The sequence below is a fragment of the Carcharhinus amblyrhynchos genome, chromosome 8 (genome assembly GCF_965287045.1).
Source record: "Carcharhinus amblyrhynchos chromosome 8, sCarAmb.v2.hapA, whole genome shotgun sequence".
NCBI classification, from domain to species: Eukaryota; Metazoa; Chordata; class Chondrichthyes; order Carcharhiniformes; family Carcharhinidae; genus Carcharhinus; species Carcharhinus amblyrhynchos.
In genome coordinates, this window is record NC_137331.1 from 111918549 (window position 1) to 111935726 (window position 17178).

At 41.1% G+C, this 17178-nt stretch overlaps 1 protein-coding gene across 4 annotated transcripts in view; it reads left to right on the plus strand.

The window, feature by feature from the left end:
* ankrd12 (ankyrin repeat domain 12) overlaps window positions 1-17178 on the plus strand; it is a 222177-nt gene that overhangs the window by 169692 nt on the left and 35307 nt on the right. For 3 of the 4 annotated variants that reach the window (XM_080194653.1, XM_080194655.1, XM_080194654.1), the window contains 2 exons: window positions 3010-3078; window positions 6868-7032. In XM_080194653.1, coding sequence (XP_080050779.1) covers window positions 3010-3078; window positions 6868-7032 — 234 coding nt within the window. The remainder of the gene's footprint in view (window positions 1-3009; window positions 3079-6867; window positions 7033-17178) is intronic. The other variant, XM_080194656.1, reaches the window with a different exon arrangement.

Below are 17178 nucleotides of genomic sequence, written 5' to 3' on the forward strand. Positions count from 1 at the left end.
GTTTAAAAACGTTGTTGTAGGTCTGGTATCACATCTAGGTCAGACTAGGTAAGGACGCATGGGCAGCACAGTGGTTAGCACTGCTGCCTCACAGCGGCAGGGACCTGGATTCAATTCCAGCCTTGGATTAATTCCCCCATGTCTGTGAAGGTTTCCTCTGGGTGCTCCAGTTTCATCCCATACTCCAAAGATGTGCAGGCTAACTGGATTGACATGCTAAATTGTCCCTTAGTGTGCAAAGATGAACAGGTTAGGGGGATTAATGGGGTAAATATGTGGGACTCCAGGGATAGGGCTAAGTGAGATGCTCTGTTGGTAAATTGGTGCAGATTTTGTGCCACATGGTTGCCTCCTGCATTGTAGAGTTTCTGAGACAGATTTCCTTGAAGGATAATAGTGAACCAGATGAGTTTTACAACAATCCAGTAGCTTCGTTTTCACCAAGACTGAGAAATGCCTTTTGATCCTGAGAATGGTCTTTAGAGACTAAGTCAGTTAGTATTGTATTCATTGGAGTTTAGAAGAGTGAGAGGGGATCTTGTAGAAACTTATAAAATTCTAACAGGGTTAGATTGTGTGGATTCAGAAAGAATGGCAAATGCGAGGTGGTCCACTTTGGTAGGAATAATGGTAGGAAGGACTATTACTTACGTGGTGAAAAACTGCAGCAGGCGACGGTGCAGAGGGACCTCGGGGTCCTTGTGCATGAGTCACAAAAACCCAGCCTGCAGGTGCAGCAGGTGGTCAGGAAGGCTAATGGGATACTGGCCTTCATAGCGAGGGGGATTGAATATAAAAGTAGGGAGGTCTTGCTGCAGCTGTATAGGGCACTGGTGAGGCCGCAGCTGGAGTACTGTGTGCAGTTTTGGTCGCCTCACTTACGCAAGGATATTTTGGCCTTGGAGGGAGTGCAGAGGAGGTTTACTAGGCTGATGCCGGGGTTGAGCTATGAGGAGAGGCTGAATAAATTAGGCTTGTACTCGTTAGAGTTTAGAAGAATGAGGGGAGATCTCATTGAGGCATATAAGATGATGAATGGGATGGATAGGATAGAGGTGGAGAGACTCTTCCCGCTCAGAAAGGACAGTAGGACTAGGGGGCACAGCCTCAAGATAAAGGGGGGGTGGTTTAGAACGGAGTTGAGGAGGAACTTCTTCACTCAAAGGGTGGTGAATCTCTGGAATTCTCTGCCCGTTGAGGTGGTGGAGGCTGCCTCGCTAAATATTTTTAAGACGCGGGTTGATGGGTTTTTGATAAGCAAGGGGATTAAGGATTATGGGGAGAGGGCGGGAATGTGGAACTGAGCCACGACAGATCAGCCATGATCTTATTGAATGGCGGGGCAGGCTCGAAGGGCTAGATGGCCTACTCCTGCTCCTATTTCTTATGTTCTTATGTTCTAAATGGCTAGGAGTCCATAACTAGGGGTTATAGTTTGAGGATAAGGGGTAACCCTTTTAGAACTGAGATGAGGAGAATTTTCTTCATCCAGAGATGGTGAAATTTACTGTTCTGTTCCTGATGGGGAATACTTCAGCGGTCATGGGCATTCAGCCTCTGACCTCCAGGTAAGCATTCTCCAAGGCAGCTTTCACGACACATGATAGTGCAGAGTCACTGAACAGAGACTGATAGCCAAGTTCAGCACACGTGAGGATGGTCTCAACCAGGATCTTGGGTTCATGTCGCACTATCTGTAACCCCCACAACTTGCCTGGACTTGCAAAATCTCAGTAACGTTCCAGTCTGAAAACAATATACATCTTAATGCTTAATGCTCTCTCCACTCACGTTGTCTGTAACTTTAAGACTTGATCACCTGTAAAGACTCACATTCCAGTCATCATTCATGTAAATTGAGTTTGTGTGTTTATATGTCCTGTTCATTATCAGAACTCCCACCCATCTGACAAAGGAACAACCAGTTCTGAAAGCTAGTGGTGTTTGCTACAGATAAACCTGTTGGACTTTAATCTGGTATTGTGAGACTTCTTACGAAATTCAGTACAATAGAAAGTAGTTGAGGCCAAAACATTGCCCAATTTTCAAGAAATTAGATATGGCGCTGGGCTAAATGGACCAAGAGATATGGCCGGGGTTGGAGGGGGGTGCAATGGTGATGGTGGAGGAGGAGCATCAGGATATTGAATTTGATGATAATGAATGGCTGAGCAGGCTCAAAGAGCCGAATGACCTACTCCTGCTTCTAGTTTCTATGTTCCAGACTTATTAAAATTTCAATTTCATCAGCAGTCTTGGTCGGATTGGAGCTCGGGTCTCCAGGGCATTTGTCTGCTGTCAGAATTGAGAGTCCAGTAACATTACCACTGTGCTACCATTCCCAGTTCAGTTACACATCTTATAAATACAGAAAGGAAAGTCCCTTTTAGTTTAGTTTTGAGTCACATGACTTAAATTATTATTTGATTGGCTAGCTATGAACATTCCACTTGACCAGATTCACATGATTGGAAATTTAGTTTCTGAAATGTTGGTTTGAAAGGATCTAAAAATAGACTTCACAGGAGCCACATGTTTTTAAACAATGTATTTTGACCTTGAGAAAGAAAGAGTTCCAGGCTGTTGAAAAATACTGCGCAAGCTTGTTTTTCATTACTTCAGCCTAGTAAACTGTGGGATTTTGAACTTTATCCTCCAACAAATAAAAGACTCACATCTTTGATATTTTAAGATGATCAATGCCGAATCTCGTTCCTCAGATTATGTCAACTTTTCCTCGGCAAATTTTTGAGCCATTTTGGTCAGTGTTCACAGTGGAAAAGTTGGGGGGTGGGGGGTGGTAGGCAGTGCTTGGGCGTGGACATTTGCAAGTGTGTGTATGCAGTCTCTATTTAAAAGATCACAAAATTGCTCAATGTCTTGAGGTAAAAGGTTTTGAATAGACTGCCGTTATCTAGCTTATTAAATACAGGATTTAATTTGCTAACAAAATATGTCAACGTTAAATCTGTTTCTTACTCTACATTTTCTATTTCTCTTGGTCTTTAGATTCAGATCCAGGACACTCGAGTGAAACCTGGGGAGAACGATTAATACCACCTTATAGGACGTACTCTGGTAAATGCTGCTAACTTTTGTGAAAATGTCTTTCTCCTGTTCAAATAATTGTTACTTGAAAATTATATCTAATTCCAGGTTGTTATTATTTAATGGTTGTGACAGCTTATCTTTTTGACTTCTCATTGGTGTATGCAGTATGCTACAATCTGTCAGCACACTGTAGCTAATCACACTTGCTACTTAACCTATTTAGTTGCGTTCTGTCATTGAAAATGCAAAAAAAAACTCGAGGTTTAACTTGCAGGTCTGCCACGGAAACAGATTTCACAAAATCATAATTATTACAGCCCAAAAGGAGGCCATTCAGCCTATCATGTCTGCCCTGACTCTCTGAATTGGCAATTCACCTGGTGCCAATCATCCAACTTCTCCTCATAACTTTGCATGATCTTCCTTTTTGGACAACAGTCTAATTCTGTTTTCTGTGCTTCGATGGAACCTGCTTCCATCACACTCATTCATTAAATGGAAAGGTTTTTTCTCGAGTTTTTTACTGCTTTTGTCAATTACTTTTTAAGTTGTGCCCCATCATTCTCGATCCTTTCAAAAGTGAGACCAGTTTCTCTTCATTTACTCTGTTCTGGCCCCTCATGATTTTTAAGTGAGTTGTGCAAGAATATAGCTGCTCCAGGTAACTTCATTAATTAGTAACTAACTAAGTGTCCAGTTTCAGTAACCTTTAATACTTTAAGAAATAAAAGGGTAGTTTCTGTCCTATTTTGTGGTCTATCAATCATCATGCAGGTATGTATCATCTTCATGTATATTTGCATTTAACTGCCAACTGGGCAGAATCTTGGGCATGTTGAGCTTGAACTTATGTTTCAGCTGGCCACAACAGTAGTGGATTCTTTATTTATGCAAGCATCTTTGATGCAACTACTTTGTTCATAAGATGCAGGTAACTGCTGCTCCGTGTGCTATTCTACTTGTCTAAGAAATGACTGAAACCAACATTGTTTCGTTCTATTGTACAGACTGTAGGCCTCACCTCTTCAAGGTTTCTCCATTCACCATTCTTTCATTATACTTCTGTATCCATGGTAATCTCACTTAACTATTTTAAGCTTAAACATTCCTAGAGTCAACTGGTGTAATCAGTGCTACGCTCAAGGTCTTGTGATTTGACACTCGTTTAAGGGCCTATTATGTCTGCAGAAATACAGTTAATCACTCCGCCAGCTGTCTTATCTCTCTCAGCTCAGGCTTTCTGTTCTGCAAAGAGATGATTGCAGTGCATGCTGCACCTTCTCTCTGCTGTTTAACCCATGATTCATTTTGCTCATGTCAAGTTATCCTAACTCAGTCATTTTTCATTTCTGCCACCTTTAATACCTGCACGTTATACCTTAAAATCAAAATACATATTGCCATTCTAATGAAGTGTCTAGTAAAATTAATTATATGTAGGCTGATGATGTCGACGAACTTCATTCACCTTAACAGAAACAAAAAGCTGAAAAATATCAGCAAATCTCACAGCAGAAGAGGAAATAGGGCTAATGTTTTGAGTCTGACTCTTCATCAGAGCTGAAGACAATAGAAAATGGAATGAGATTTATGTTAGGGTGAGGTGGGCGCTATTGACAAGATGTTATAGAATTCTGACAGTGCCAAAGGAGACCATTCGACCCATTGAGTCCGCGTGGCCTCTCGGAGAGCATCCCACCTTATCCCTGTAACTCCACATTTTACCCCACTGATCCTCCTATCCTATACATCTTGGGGCACTAAGGGGCAACATTTTTAGCCTAAATAGCCTAACTCTAAAATTATTACCCCTCGTTTTTGATTTTCAGGTTAGAGGAAATAATTTTCTGCATAAATCCTTTAACATTTTAATAACTCAACCAGAATCAAATTCTTCAAAAGAATTAAATCCATGTTTTTGCAGTCTATCCTCAATTTAACCTTTAAGCCTTGGTATAATTTTGGTGAATCTGCACTGCACTCCTGTACTTTTTGTGGTAGTGTGTGTAGGATTGAATGAAGTACTCCAGATGGGATCTGACCAAGGCCTGGTACACTGAAGGATAATTTCCTCCCCTTTTAATCCAACCTCCTTCAAATATAAACAAACTGGGACTGATTATTCTGAATTGTTGAGTGTTTCTCATATGTTTTCATGCATTATTATTGTTATTATTATACATAGATCATGCATTATTAATACATTATTGTACTGAGGTAAGCTGAAGAAATGGTTTTTAGAAATAGATGATTCAGTTAAGTTGCCGGGACTGCATGGGATGTACCCCAAGCTACTGTGGGAGGTGAGGGAGAAGATTGCTGAGCTTCTGGCGATGATCTTTGCATCATCAATGGAGATGGGAGAGGTTGTGGAAGATTGGAGGATTGCGGATGTTGTTCCTTTATTCAAGAAAGGGAGTAGAGATAGCCCTGGAAATTATAGACCAGTGAGTCTAACCTCAGTGGTTGGTAAGTTGGTGGAGAAGATCCTGAGGCAGGATTTATGAACATTTGGAGAGGTATAATATGATTAAGAATAGTCAGCATGGCTTTGTCAAAGGCAGATCATGCCTTACGAGCCTGATTGAATTTTTTGAAGATGTGACTAAATATGTTGATGAAGGAAGGGCAGTAGATATAGTACATATGGATTTCAGCAAAGCATTTGATAAGGTACTCCATGCAAGGCTGATTGAGAAAGTGAGGGGGTACGGGATCCAAGGGGACATTGCTTTGTGGATCCAGAACTGGCTTGCCCACAGAAGGCAAAGAGTGGTTATAGGTGGGTCATATTCTGCATGGAGGTCGGTCACCAGGTGGAGTGCCCAGAGATTGTTCTGGGACCCTTACTCTTTGTGATTTTTATAAATGAGCTGGATGAGGAAGTGGCGGGATGGGTTGGTAAGTTTGCTGATGACACAAAGGTTGGAGGTGTTGTGGGTAGTGTGGAGGGATGTCAGAAGTTGCAGCAAGACATTGATAGGATGCAGGACTGGGTGGAGAAGTGGTAGATGGAGTTCAACCCAGATAAGTCTGAAGTGATTCATTTTGGCAGGTCAAATAGGATGGCAGAATATAATGTTAATGGTAGGACTGTTGGCAGTGTGGAAGATCAGAAGGATCTTGGGGTCTGAGTTCATAGGATGCTCAAAGCAGCTGCGCAGGTTGAAGCTGTGGTTAAGAAGGCATATGATGAACTGGCCTTCAACAATCAAGGGATTGAGTTCAGGAGTCGAGAGATAATGTTACAGCTATATAGAACCCTGGTCAGACCCCACTTGGAGTACTGTGCTCAGTTCTGGTCACCTCATTACAGGAAGGATGTGTAAGCCATAGAAAGGGTGCAGAGGAGATTTGAGGATGTTGCCTGGATTGGGGAGCATGCCTTATGAGGATAGGTTGAGGGAGCTCGGCCTTTTCTCCTTGGAGAGACGAAGGATGAGGGGTGACCTGATAGAGGTGTATAAGATGTTGAGAGGTATTGAACGAGTGGATAGTCAGAGGCTTTTTCCCAGGGCTGAAATGGTTGCCACAAGAGGACACAGGTTTAAGATGCTGGGAAGTAGGTACAGAGGAGATGGGGGTAAGCTTTTCACTGAGAGTGGTGGGTGTATGGAATGGGCAGCCAGCAACAGTGGTGGAGGCAGATTTGATAGGGTCTTTTAAGAGACTTTTAGATTAGTACATGGAACTTAGTAAGATAGAGGGCTATAGGTAAACCTAGTAATCTCTAAGATAGGGGCATGTTCGGCACAATTTTGTTTTTCTATGTTTTTATTTCTAAAACAGTAAATTAAGATTTTTTTAAAATTTCAGAAAAGGAAGGCCCTGAGAAAAAGAAAATGAAAAAGGAGCCTGGAAACAAGAAATCAGTTCCCGTTTGCAAAGCCACGCTTGGTGGCATACTTATTGGGTATCCACTATCGGAACGTCAGCAGATGGCTCTAGTGATGCAGATGACTGCAAGAGACAACAGTCCAGGTCATACCAACCATATTTTTTTATTAAATTGTATAACTGTGTACTACTTATGAGCTCCTAAACTGTTAGGTTTTTTTTTAAAGTTCTTTGATCATGCAGAATAGTGAATAATATTACAAACTTAATCATTCTACTTGAGACTAATGAAGTGCTGTGAAAACATGTAAAATTCTTAAGTGGTCCTCCATCCAGGTACATAATATGAGGCTTCCCATTATAAGGCAGCAAGCCCACTAAATGAGCATTGTATCGGTATCCTGTATTGTAACAGAAATAAAAACAGGAAACGTTGGAAAAACTCAGCAAGTGTGGTAGCACTGAGTTAATGTCCTCTCTCCACAGATGCTGCCTGCTGTGTTTTCCAGCATTTTCTGTTTTGATTTCAGATTTTCAGTGTCGACTATTTTGCTTCTATTGTATTGTATCTTAGCACATGAACATGGCAAATATGTGAGAAAAGAAATTGCCCATGTTCTTTTGATTTAATTTTTATCCAACTTACTTTCCATCTGTTCTGAAGATGCTGATTCCCCTCACTATTCCATAGGCAGCGTTTCCTTCTGTTTATCATGATTGGATTGATGGCTGAAACTTATTGGGCAAAATATTAAGAAAAATTGGTTGAGTATTGATTCAGGCGTGTAAAATGGAATGATTCCTGCTGATGGTGCTGCTGTATTTTTGGGCTGAATCTTATGTCTCATTAGTAATACTTCTTATGCCCATGAGAATGACATGTTCCTTCTGATTTTACCGCCCCGCAACGAATTAACTGCAGCAAGCACTGAGGAGCTACATATAAACGGCTCCCTGGCACTTGTTCCACAACAACTGCTAATGATGGCAAGCAAGAAAGCAGCGTTGTGCTTTTCGGGGCGCAGGATGGAGTGGAGCAGAAACTGGGCATCTTCTACCCATGCTCCAGCAGACAACCCTCCAGCAGGATCACCACCCCTGCTTGGGATGCGGTAAGCAGTCTCACAAAACCAGCTTCCTCCTCCCCCCACCTCCCCCCCAAATCCAATGCTGATATCTCCACATCATGGGATCTAGTGGCAATGCTGGTCAGCGCAAGCACATTCCAGAAGAGGACAGCAGTGTTGGAAGAAGACTAATGATCATCTTTGCTCAACCAGGATATGTGAATGACACTCAATCTCCTACTAGATCCCCTCGCACCCCCAGCCCTTTCTCCCATTGAGCTACACAGACCTTTACCAAAACCAGACACCAAATTCTCTCCTTCCTCCCACAATCACCATGTTCCCCCTGTAGCTGCGATGCTCCTCACACTCCAGTTCCCATGCAAGCCTCACACCTGCCACACCTCATCACCATCATAAATATCAACGCTCCCATCTGCACTCTTCCTGTCTGTCATTGCAGGACAAACTCAATCACAACAGGTGTGAGCAAGTAAAACCAGCTGGATGACTCACAAAGCTGAGAACCATCATGCATTTTCAGGAGCGAGCTTTGACCTGGCCTAGGAGGAGGAGGGTATGCCTGCACTGCTGGCAAAGTGGAGGCTCACTAAGAAACATGAGAATTCTTAACACGTGCTGTGCAAATACTCACCTTGTTGGTTTCACTAAGTAGGCAGGTTTCTGGGTCACTTGCTGGTGAGCATCTCACAGCTGAAGATCCACAGCAGGCGGAGACAGGGATGTACAAGGGAGCAGGCACTCGGAAGGATGCCAGAGCCCAGAATTCTGTTGAACCCCTTGCTGATTACGTGCTCCTGGATCTTGTCATCCCACAGCTGCTGGAGCTGCAACAGCAGAATTGCAAGCGTCAGGGATAGAGCACAGCAGGTGCTCGCTTTGAATAATCTTCCGAAAGGGAACAGCAGTGGGAAAGGCCTACAACTGAAAGAGAATTTAAATGTTGCAATGCTTTCAATCTAGCTGCTGCCACCAAAAGACTTCAAACCTTTTCGATACAGACGTTATTCCTGGGGAAGCTGAGGCAATGACTGACAAATGGGACATTTGCACACAGCAGGATGGACAGAAGAATGTGCCACTGGCAATTTTTTTGAAATGGACAACAGGCTGACCCAACCACCTACTCCGTTATTACAAAAATCCAGTGTTGTTTGGAAGAATAATCTAGGCTCCTATTTAATCATTAGTGCTTTGCCTGTGTTTTGCAGAACTGGAAAAATAAAGATGGCTTTTTTATACATCTTCATATTTTCTGCTGTTGTTTTACCTCTTCCAATACTACATGTTCTTCAGTCAGTCAGCATCCGTGTACAGATTGGAATTCTCTCTAAAACTTGAATGTCGTCATTTTTGGGCAGGGTCTGTGTCCTTCTGTATTTTCAGATTTCAGAGCAAGCTTTCTGCTTTGTTGAATCTCAGCCTAATTTGTATGTGGAATGCAAGTTCTTTTAACCTCCATTTCATCACAAATAGTATCCTGTTTTGCTCTACAAGAAATAAAATTTTAACATTCCTACAGTGGTTTTGATTTTGAGTTTGTTTTCTCACTGCAATGTCTTTAATTTTTATATTGTTCTCTGTGATTTTCTTTAAGGACTGCAAGTCAGTATCCTATATTGCACCTAAGTGTGTTTTTGGCCTCAAACCAATAGAGGCTTCATAGTATGCATATATTGTCACAGAATCTTTCTGATACTGGGAATCTGCAAAGTTGTCCTGGTTTCTTTGATTCATTTACAATTTTAACTCAGCACGTTCGTTCAGAATTCAATTACAGTGGTCACTGAGCTCACCAAATTTCCTAGAAAGGAATTATAATCTTTAATGTGCCCAGTATCCAGATGCAGGGAAACCTGGTGTAGACTCTTCCAGTACAGAGCAATAGGACATTAAATATTCTAGGAATACTACACTAAATTTTGTTACCATTCCACGAAAACTTGTTTGGTGGGGGAAGAAGTATTAAAACAGCAAAAGCAACCTTCTCCAACATTTGGTTAGTGTGATGTGCCTCACACACACTAGGGTAAGCCTTAGAATCAGGAGCAATCAATGCATGATATCAATTCAAGCACTGTCATCCAATATGCCAGTAGAGGATGTCCCGGTGACAAGCTTAATTTTCAATACCACAGCTTTTTTTCACCCAACGTATAAGTATGAATACCCACACGGATTAATCAATATCTGTATATGTCCAAACAGAGCTCTTGTATTTCCTCTCTGAACTTATTTTAAAAAGCATAGAACACGGGTAAAAGAATTAGAGGATATGCTGGAAACAGCTTTCAAGAAGTCAGCATGCCCCGATGCCATCATGTTTATTTGTTTATCTCGAACAATGATGAGTACAGGAAAAGGATAGAGAATCTGGTGAAATGGTGCATTGATAATCTCTCTCTCATCAGTAAACCGAAGATGATGATCATCAACTTCAGGAAGCATAGTGGCAAATGTGCCCCTGTCTATATCAATGGGGATGAAGTGGAAATGGTCAACAGCTTCAAGTTTCTAGGTGTCCAGATCATCATCAACCAATCCTGGTCCCTCCACACCAATGTTGCAGATAGGAAAGCCCACCAACACCTCTACTTTCTCAGGAGGCTAAGGAAATTGAGCATGACTGCTATGGTGCTCTCCAATTTTTTTTTTGGTTACAAATGCATCATAGAGAGTATCCTTTCTGGAAGTATCACAGCTTGATATGGCTCCTATTCTGACCAAGACTACAAGAAACAATGTGAATGTAGCCAAGTCCATCACACAAACCACCCTCCCATTCATTGACTCTGTCTACCCTTCCTGCTGCCTCAGAAAAGCATAATCAAGGGCCCCATGCACCCCAGGGCATACACTCTTCCACCACCTTCTGTTGGGAAAAAGATAACAAAAGTCTGAAATCATGTATCAACTGATTCAAAAACAGCTTCTGCCTGCTGCCATCAAAGTTTTGAATGGACCTATCCTATATTATGTTGATCTTTCTCTACATCCTAGCAATGACTGTAACACGTTCTGCACCTTCTCCTTTTCTTCTCCCCACTGTCTCTACAAACAATGTGCTTTGTCTGTATAGCACATATAAAACAATACTTTTCACTGTATCCCAATAGGTGTGACAGCAAATCAAACCAAAAACTTGTTTGTGGGTCTGATAGGAGATTGGTAGGAATTGTTGTTGTTCTGTACAGTTTCACAAACAGCTTACTTAAAGGTGAATAAATTAAGTTCCCCTAAATCTTTGCAGATAAAGCCAGCTCAGCTCATAAATCTGAAGTTTGTTCTTGAAAGTAACTACTTGACTTCAATTATTATTATTGGGTATGGTGATCCAATAGAATAGTTCCCAACAAGAATGGCTCCACAAAGAGTGTTCATGTCTTTTCAGGGCATTATTTTTCTGATTATCGATTCAGTGTCAGCTCCAGCTGTCTGTCCTCAAGTTGTTTCGTAATACTGGAAACTCTGTTCAAGTATTACATAAAATTGTGGTGTACTTCCTCTTTCCAAGATTGAATTAAATAAATGAGGAAGAACTCCAGATCACTAACCAGAGGCATAATCTTGCTCGTTGTCTGATGAAACTTCACATATGAAGTTTATAGAAGACCAATGTTAGTCTCTTTCTGATGTGTCATACACCAAATGTGGTGTTTGATTTGATCAACTTTTGTGTTTATTTACAAATTAAGACAACTTGGCATTATAATTACACTATTGGTTAAATCAACAATTTATCAGAAGAATTTCCCATAGTTTGTCTTAAAATGGTCTGTTTTTATTTTTTTGCTTCTCCCAAGAGATGACTGCAGGGGGCAAGGCGTGTAACTTACCGTGTGTCTAAGTTATGTCATGTTGGTAAAGGTCAAGCTTAATGAACCAGGTCAGGCTAGTGCTGTTAGTCAGCTTGAACATCTTTACCTATTGCCGTGTAAATAAAGCCAAGAATCAACACCGCTTACTGAGCTGTTACTTCAAGTGTGAAATTTAGAAAGGAGATTCACCCTAATCGTGATATTTTGTCTCTCCACATTGCCACTCTTACCTCAAAATAATACTTTTCAGTACAATTCCCCTTTGTATATGGAAGTATAACAAAGGAGGAGGATTAAACTGCACAGGCCAGTTGATTTTGTCTGACTGCCATTCGGACTGTCCTCACTGCTGTTGTTTGCTGGTATCTTTTAAAATAATTTTGCTCAGATTATCAGTCTTTTTTTGTCTCAAAGCTGTCACACTTCTTGTTTTTCCACGAACAGTAGTCTGTCTTTTAATTTTCTTAAGTTTAAGAAATTTATTTCTCCAGAGTATGAGCAGAACTTCTTCAGGCTACCTGAAAAAACACAGGACATTTAGTTCTAATTGCCAAAATGAATGCAGAATTGTATTTTGAGTATAGCAGCAAAATTAGCAGTTCTGCTAACAGTGTCTAATTAATGCATAACATTTTTTTATACACACCTTTGAGTACTGATAAAACTAGAATCTGTGATCATAGCCCAGGTGCCTAATGACAAAGAAACATGCATTGTATCTGCAGAAGAAACAATGTACTGCTCTTGGTTCTGCATTCTAATGATAGACTTGTATCGCTTCTGTCAGTAGCTGGTCTCTGCTAGCTGGAAAAGTAACTTGCTGCCTGCTTTTCTGTGTCACTGAATACAAAATCAGCATGAGAGGCAGTAGTTGAGGTACTTAAAATAACAACTTGACGTAGAATCCATGAAATGAAATATGCCAAAATACTTCACAGGAGCAATGTAAAACAAAGGATGACACTGAACCATTTGAGAACATATTAGGTTAGTTAACCAAAAACTTGGTCAAATTGTTAGGTTTTAAGGAGTGAATTAAAGAAGAAAAGCAATGTAAAGAGGTTTTCCAAACCCTCTGGCAAGCAGAACAGCTTCTCTCTCTCTATCTATTCTGTCTGGACTCATCATGATTTTGAACACCTCCATCAAGTTTCCCCTCTAGCTTCTCCAAGGAGAACAATTCCAGCTTCTCCAGTCTATCCACCTATGGCTGTCGTCCTTGAAACCATTCTCATAAATCTTTCAGTGCCCTTTTTAAAGCCTTAGCATCTTTCCAAAAGTGTCAGTCAGAATTAGGCACAATAGTGGAGGTCAGATCAGTATCTTATTAAGCTTGATCATTTCCTTGTTTCTGCACTCTGCTTTATGAACCCTAAGATCCCATTGGCCCTTTAATAGCTTTTCAACCAGCCTTTTCATCTTCAACAACTTGTGCACATTGATCTCCTAGATGTTCTGTCATTGCCCCTTTTTAGCTTATATTGCCACTACTGGGCATGTTATATGGGCCATCAAATAGTGACGAAGAGTAACGATAATGAGCAGACTTGTAATATGCAGCTTTGTGGTTGAGTTCCTATGGATGAGTCCTTGTTTCACAGTTTTTGTTAGTATGGATCATGGAATTTGGACAAGAGATGCAGTGGTTGGGGGTGGGGAATATGAGGAAGAAGTTTTTACGCAGCAAAATGGTAATGACCTGGAACTTGCACACAAAGATAGTGGAAGCAGAAACAATCAATAATTTCAAAAGGAAATTGGATGAGAACTTGAAGGAATTTATAATCTTGCAGGGCTATGAGATTGTGGGTATGGAATTACACAATGGAGAGTTGCCTTAAGCTGAGTTGCCTCCTTCTGTGTGTTATTAACCCTATATTAATGATCTGGGGCAGCGTGGTGGCACAGTGGTTAGCACTGCTGCCTCACAAGGCCAGGGACCTGGGTTCAATTCCTGGCTTGGATCAATGTCTGTACAGAGTCTGCATGTCCTCCCCGCATCTGCATGGGTGCTCTGGTTTCCTCCCACAATCCAAAGAAGTGCTGATTGTGTATTGGTCACGCTAAATTCTCCCTCCTTTTCCTCAAACAGGTGCCAGAGTGTGGCAACTAGGGAATTTGTCACAGTAACTTCATTGCAGTGTTAATGTAAGTCTACTTGTGGCACTAATAAATAAACCTAAAAAAAAAACTTTTGAGACTTTTAGATTTGAGTGTGCAGGCCACAATTTCAAAACTTGCAAATTGTACAAAATGTGGAAGTATTGTGAACTGAGAAGAGTAGTGATAGATTTCAAGACAATGTTGACAGGCTGATGGAAAAGGCAGACAGGGCAGATGAGTTGGGAAGTTATCCATTTTGATAGGAAGAAGTGGCAATATAAGCTTCAGGAGCTCAGGGACAGAACAAAGAGATCGATCCTGTTGAGGTGCTACACGTCTGCTTGAACTCCGAAACACAACTTTCATTGCTCCAAACAAGACTAGGAGGATCCAATAATTTGGAAACTACAAAATAACTAACAAAGATATGCAAGTGAGTAAATAGTGGCTAATAAAATTTAATATTAATAACTGGAAGATATTGCAAACAGATATGAGCAGCATAACTCTTCAAGATTGGTGCAAGAGAAGCTGAAAATGAAGTTTTTGCCAGGTTCAGCCAATCACTGAAGTAGCAGTGACTAAAACAAAATTCTGAACGATATGTCCAAAAGAAAGTTAAAGGGAACCATGCTCTGCTCAACCATTCTTTGAAAATCAAATCCTGCTCACTATGAAAAAAATTCAATTGAGAGGGGAAGCAGAGATTGAAGGATTTGGGCCTCTCGGCATTGACAGAGGCAACTGAAGGGTTTTGTTAAGGTATGCAAAACAAAATGTATAGAAATGTAGCTCCAAATCAATGCTTAAAACCAATCTGACAAATTAAATGGCAAAATTTGAACGATTTCAGGAGGTTCTTCCACAGAATGATCAATAAATGGATTAAAACCTCTGTAGTGTCAGAGGCAAAACTTAATTTTCTGTTGTGATTATTATTTAATCTTTGACGTTTCTTAACAAGACTTTACTGGCTTTCGGCTAAACCACAAAGTAGAATCCTTTACTGAGTGAGCCATTTAGTATCTGTGGAAAAAATGTGTCATGACCAGAAAATGAGTGTTTTCTTTCTCCTTTGATCGAATGTGGGCGCAGTCAAAGCTTTACTCACTAGAATGACTTTTTAATCTCGATTTTTTTTCACTAAAATGATACCAAAATGAATAGACGCTTGACGTAAATAAACTTTAATAAAATAAATCCTGACTTGAACAAAATAGTGCTTTTCTGGTGTGAAGCAAGATTTACAGCTGATGTAGTAAGAAATGGCATCGATGTGCTTTAGCCTATGGTAGGGTGCCTTTTAACTTGCCCTCTGATAAACACTGATGTGTACATTTTTGGTGTTGCAGAGCTGATGTTATAATGGATTCTATGATACTTTTACGTTGAAGAGCGCAGCAAAGTGGCATACAAAATTCTTCAATCAGAATTGGGTCTTTTGCCCCAGCAAAGTAAATTCAGAAAGTGAAACCTGTTTAAATTCATACTCACTGTGATGCCTCTCAAATGAGTTGATAAAACTCTCACCTGTGACTTACAGTGACTGTCAAATAGAAGAATTGTGTTTCTTGTTTCGGGAAACAATCCTTCCCAACATTTGGACCACATTTAAGAATATCATTTCCTATAATTCTGAATTTAACAGTATAAGAACATAAGAAATAGGAGCAGGAGTAGGCCATCTAGCCCTTCGAGCCTGCCCCGCCATTCAATAAGATCATGGCTGATCTGTTGCTGCTCAGTTCCACTTTCCCGCCCTCTCCCCATAACCCTTAATCCCCTCTCTTATCAAAAACCCGTCAACCCGCGTCTTAAAAATATTTAGCGAGGCAGCCTCCACCACTTCAACGGGCAGAGAATTCCAGAGATTCACCACCCTTTGAGTGAAGAAGTTCCTCCTCAACTCCGTTCTAAACCGCCCCCCTTTTATCTTGAGGCTGTGCCCCCTAGTCCTACTGTCTTTTTTGAGCGGGAAGAGTCTCTCCACCGCTATCCTATCCATCCCATTCATCATCTTATACGTCTCAATGAGATCTCCCCTCATTCTTCTAAACTCTAACGAGTACAAGCCCAGTTTATTCAGCCTCTCCTCATAGCTCAACCCCCTCAACTCCGGTATCAGCCTAGTAAACCTCCTCTGCACTCCCTCCAAGGCCAAAATATCTTTGCGCAGGTGCAGCGCCCAAAACTGCACACAGTACTCCACTGCGGCCTCACCAATGCCCTATACAGCTGCAGCAAGACCTCCCTACTTTTATATTCAATCCCCCTCGCTATGAAGGCCAGCATCCCATTCGCCTTCCTGACCACCTGTTGCACCTGCAAGCTGGGTTTTTGCAACTCATGCACAAGGACCCCGTATATATCTTAATAAGGACTCGTGCCCAGGCTCATGCACACTGTTGATTCTCGGTGAGGTAATAGAACAACGAGTGCAAATTACTGCTTTAAATTAGGACATTCAACACATCAGGGTTGCTATAAAAACATGGTGGTTAGTGAATGAATGTTCTTTGGTATCAGCGTTTTAGCAGCACATTTAAAAGGGATGATATTGCTTCAAGTCTTCTACTTTTAAATAGTACGTAGACCATTATGTTCATGATATTTGGATTGTACAATTGCTGACAATTAGAATGTTTTTTTCCACAGCATTCTACATCAGGCAGTTTAGGTTCAGACGATGGATGATATGGTAAAAAGCTGTCTTTACCCTGTCCCAGTCGCAGACCACAATTCACCACACCTCACCACACTTTGCTCCCATTTCCCAGATCAGCCATCATTGGGGTTCCTCCCAATGAGATTGCTAAATATGGGGCAATTATGCTTCTCCTCCACCCTTCCCCAATCCTAAAGCAGGGGCTGTTCATGCCATGCCAACGTGGGGAACTACAAAGATCGCACTGAGCCCAGTTCAACCTCACCGGTCTTCATGTGTGTATTTTTCCAATTGGGTTTCTAGATAGTGATTGGTATTCATGAATAATACTACATTTCCATAAGCCCAGCACCTTTCTACTTTGGCTCAGGAAGCCATCCTGGAAATTCATTGAGAAGTTTTATGCTATGGCATGTTAACCAGAAACTACACAATCTTACTCTGCAAAAGAGCTTTACATCAAACAAATTGAAAAGACTTTCATACCATCATCCTGAGTTTGGTTTGAGAAGTGACAGAATAGCATTCTATCTTGCAATACCAATCAGTGTCTGATTGTAGCAGTTTTCAAAAACAACATTGTTTGAAGAAGCTATTCTATATTTGTTGTATTCTT